The sequence below is a fragment of the Solanum pennellii genome, chromosome 11 (genome assembly GCF_001406875.1).
Source record: "Solanum pennellii chromosome 11, SPENNV200".
In the NCBI taxonomy this organism is placed as follows: Eukaryota; Viridiplantae; Streptophyta; class Magnoliopsida; order Solanales; family Solanaceae; genus Solanum; species Solanum pennellii.
In genome coordinates this window covers 2,231,516-2,235,972 of record NC_028647.1, presented here as the reverse complement: position 1 = coordinate 2,235,972, position 4,457 = coordinate 2,231,516, and the positions used below count along the sequence as shown (strand labels likewise).

The 4,457-nt window shown below is 30.6% G+C and overlaps 1 protein-coding gene across 1 annotated transcript; it reads right to left on the bottom strand.

The window, feature by feature from the left end:
• Positions 1-2,038: 2,038 nt before the first annotated feature.
• LOC107004270 (cyclin-dependent protein kinase inhibitor SMR13-like) lies at positions 2,039-2,722 on the bottom strand. Its single transcript, XM_015202502.2, has one exon. It carries the CDS (start codon positions 2,661-2,663, stop codon positions 2,364-2,366), a length of 300 nt encoding a protein of 99 aa, XP_015057988.1. The 5' UTR covers positions 2,664-2,722; the 3' UTR covers positions 2,039-2,363.
• Between the last annotated feature and the right edge of the window lie 1,735 nt (positions 2,723-4,457).

The window sequence follows — 4,457 nt, the reverse complement described above, 5'->3', positions numbered from 1 at the left end:
CCATCACATACTCATATTGCACAACTATCATAGATCTTATCAAGATTATCTCCCCCCATCATAATTTTTCCACAAGCTTTAACTATAAAAATATGTTTTTTTTTAGACATCAGTTACTCATCAAGGGAGAAAATGATTAAGTAAGCACCCAACAAGCGATACATTTCGAAATGTAGAACCTCTAATAATATGCTTAGACAATTGTAACTCGTCATAACTCTTAAGTAAGTTCTCATAAACAACGTTGTGTGTAGAACTATTGGTATACTTTAACTATTCCTAACGACACCAATCCATCATCTGAAATTACCAAAACCCAAGGATCCTTACCTATCAAAAAGACATAAGAGGATCGGTACATCCGATCCACCACTAAGAATTCACCCATAGATGTGAAAACACGCGTAATATAAGTAGGGAATCATACTCCAAATAGTGCCTAATACCAAGAAGGTGGTTACATTAGAATATACAATAGCAAGGTTGAATTATACTAAACACTTCTTCCATAATGTCCATATCAAATATTTCCATTAATCTGAGTACATCTCTCCCAAGGAGATCGCCTCTTACCAATTGAGCTGATAAGAATCAAAATGGGACCAAATACGCACAATAGAGATCCAAGAAGTAAAGNATTTATCAAACTTCATAGACTTTCTCAGTACGATAACAAACATTCTAACCACACCAGTGACTTACCTTACTCTCAAACCATCACTAGTATTAAAGTCTTCTTAGCAAACACATTATTGCCTCTAAAATTTTTGAACTATGGCTTTATCTCTTTCCATTTAAGCATTTCATGACAAATACAGCTCACTCCCAAGGCTCATAACAGTAATTTCAAATCTAAAAGTACTTTATCATCGAGATACAATAATTGAATCACACTAAATGTCAACTTCACGCAAACTTTCAAATACTATTTCGCAACTACCATTCAAACCATTATGTACCTCTCTCATGCCAAAACTCAAAGAAATTCTTGGTCATCCCAATAATTCTATATAGTATAAGCACAAAATCCCTAGTCACCATCAAATGCCTATGTGAAACATCATAACAAGTTATGTTATAAAAAAGATAGTAGTTTCAATCTCCTCAAAATACACGATAACTCTGTAATATTATAGGTCCATACTGTCGCATATCCATAAAAAGTCATCTACCACTAAATAATTTAGCCCCACATAACAACACATAATCTTACAGACCTCACATTTTTTTCACCCAATTCAAAAACCCAATATTCATAAAAATTGTTGATAATTCCTAGTGAGTCCATACTGAACCAGTTCACATCCATAGTCATATTATAACTTATATATGAAAACCCTTACATCCTTTAACTTCAAACCAAGAGTCTATATTACAGGTCTTATTCCTTCACAGCTCTTATATTCATCCCATGATGCAAATTTTATACCTTAAACTCTTCAATACACCATATTTTTGTTCTTTCACTGACTTGCTTATCAATCTTATCATTTGATCAACATCCCATATACTGTAAACCAACTCGTTGAGAGAAATACTTTCTTAGGCCTTTAACAATCAAAAGTGACAAACTCTACGATCCAAACCTTGTACATGGACTTTTAAATTCTCAATAACTGATGCAATCGATCAATTCTTACCTTACTTATTCATACTTCGACAAAGCACACTACCAAAAACCTAAACTCACCATGAAAAACTTGAAATTTGAATTCAATTATGTAACTCAATCCTTTTATCTATTGAAATTAGCTCATACCTTGAAATATTTTTTCTTATTACAAGGCTAAAGAGGTACTTAAAAGGAATTGAGAATTGGGTTCTGAGATGTGTGATTTAATCCGTTTTGCTTTGGTTATGGTAATAGTTTCACGAGTTCATTAGATTGGTAAAAAAAAATTATTGGATAATACTTGAGAAAGCAGTGTACATAGGAGATGTATCCAAGAAGAGATAAGGATGTATAGAGGAAATTTTCTTAATTATTTTTAAATAATACGAAATTTTAAAGATTAAAGATCAATTATCAACATTGTTGTCAACCATAATTCAGATCCATCGTAATTAAAACTTGAAACCATACTTGACATATCAAAACAAGAAAAACAAAGGTGCAATAGATACTACTACATAGCTAGCTAGCTAACTTACCTAAGATAAAATACGATATGATATGACATGGCATGACATGATAATTGAAATATACGATATGACATGACATGACATGATAATTGAAATAAACGAAACTTCACCTTACAACTAATTCAAACGACTTCTACTAGAGACTCTTGCAACAACTATTATGAATCGGTCACTTGTGAGTTTCAGATATAAGATGATACTGAAAAAACATTTTTATGAGTTTACATGGTACGTCTTCTTTTCATGATCTTGTTACAACCATTGTTAGCATTTTCAGCATTTCTGAAAAATGAATCAGTTTCTTCCCTAGGAACCACGACGATGATCTCAAACCGCAATCTTCTCTTGTAAAATGACCGATTTGCCCTTTTCGGTTTCTTAGGTGCGCCTGGACAGTTAACAGCTTTGGGAATCCTACTTGAAGGAGATTTTGGGGTTTTGCATCCATTTGGAAGAGGAGAGTTGATGTTTGGTGATTGGTTTTCTTGGAAATCTTTTGGAATTTGGAGGTCTTTAGCCATGGTGAAATTAAGAGAGAGAAAGAAGAGAGAGAAAGTGAAAGTTTGTAAAAAAGAATTCATTTTGAGGTCTTAATTTATACTAGTGAGAAAAAAAAAGGGATGGTTATGGTTAGGAATAAGACCAAAAAGATACACGCAAAATATCATGTTGGTATGTGAGACTGCTACATGTAATATCATGTGAAAAAGGAGATATCAATTAATGTGTTCACACTATTAGAAAAACTTTAGTATTATTTTTTGTTTCTTTCAATTTTATTGTTGTTTAATTAATGAAACTTTATATGATTAAGAACCTAGTAAAGAGTTACTGTTGTTTCAAAGTATTTATAAAATGACAAGCAAATAAAAGTACATCTTATTCTCATAATTAACCTACTAAAGAGTTGCAAATATCATGTTGGTCTGTGAGATTTCTACCTATACTATCATGTAAACCTCTTTTATCTAGATGTGTTAATCCCGTGTATTCACGATATCAAAAAGATGTTAGTGACGTGATATTCCTACCTGTACTATCATGTAAACCTCTTTTGTTATTTAGTGGGTTAAATCTTTTTGCCCTAAGTCGAAATAATGTGTATTCGTTAGTTGTGTATATTCAGTGTATAACAAACTATAATAAGTGTATAAACAGTGTTTATACAACATACTAGCAAACAAGGAACGAATATAAGGGTTCTTTATTGTTATATTATTACCGATATTATTGGGCTATTGTATAGTGTTAGACATTTATTTTGTAATCATGCGATATTTGTAATTCATCGATTTAGTTACTTTAGATTCAAATTACACAAATATATGTTTTCTACAAGATTTTCTTTATTTTAAAAGTCAGCCTTTTACACGATATATCTCTAAGATTCTAAGTAAATAAAGGTGAATGGATCATATCCTTCCGCCCTATAGTTGTTGGTTCTTTGAAATATTAATGTTCGTGTATAACTTCAATTGTATATACTTATAATAGAATTGATTGAAGATATGATATCTTAAGACGTAAATAAAAATAAAATAGACGGAGGTTGGGGGGGGGGAGGGGGAGGGAGAGACCTTCTAATGAATATTTTTCTTATAAGATCGTATCGTATAGAAAAAAAAGAATCACTATAAATATTAATTTGAAACGGAGAGAATATATTACATAGCGTTATATTTAGTTAGTACTTAGGTGTACAAATACTATATATATGTCTCTCTCAATATTTGAAGGCATTAATTCATTTGCTTATATTATGATGAATAAATATGGTAATTTCTAACTCTACTAATTTCTTGTTTTGTGCTTAAAAACATATATAGGGTAACACATTAACTAACTATCTAAGTACTTACATTTTGCTTAATTTAGTTCCTTGCATTAATACAACTTAGCTGTGAAGCTCAAAGATAAAATATGAAAAATGCCTTGAGGAAAAATATCAACATTGTTGTCAAAAACATTAATTACAATATTAATTTCATTTTCCTTTCTAAAGCATTGAATGTAGACTAAATAGCAAAATGTACTTTGTCAAATTTTATTTTAACAAGTATTTGATACAGTTTTTTTTCTGTTTCAATTTATGTATCTTAATTTTTTTTGTAATCAATTATTAAAAGTTTGAGTTAAAATTTAAGGTTTAGGGTTCAGTCGTTTAGAAGTTAGGGTTCGCAGTCATATGGGGTGGCAACTAGTTATTTAATTTTCTACAAACTTGGCTTATTATGATAATTACAAATTTAATATGCACATTGTATTATCTGAAGTTTTATATTGATATATGTATTGTTCATAGTTCTAATAGCTTA

Excerpts from the sequence above, each read along its gene's own strand:
- LOC107004270 (XM_015202502.2), bottom strand. The coding sequence starts at position 2,663 with ATGGCTAAAGACCTCCAAATTCCAAAAGATTTCCAAGAAAACCAATCA.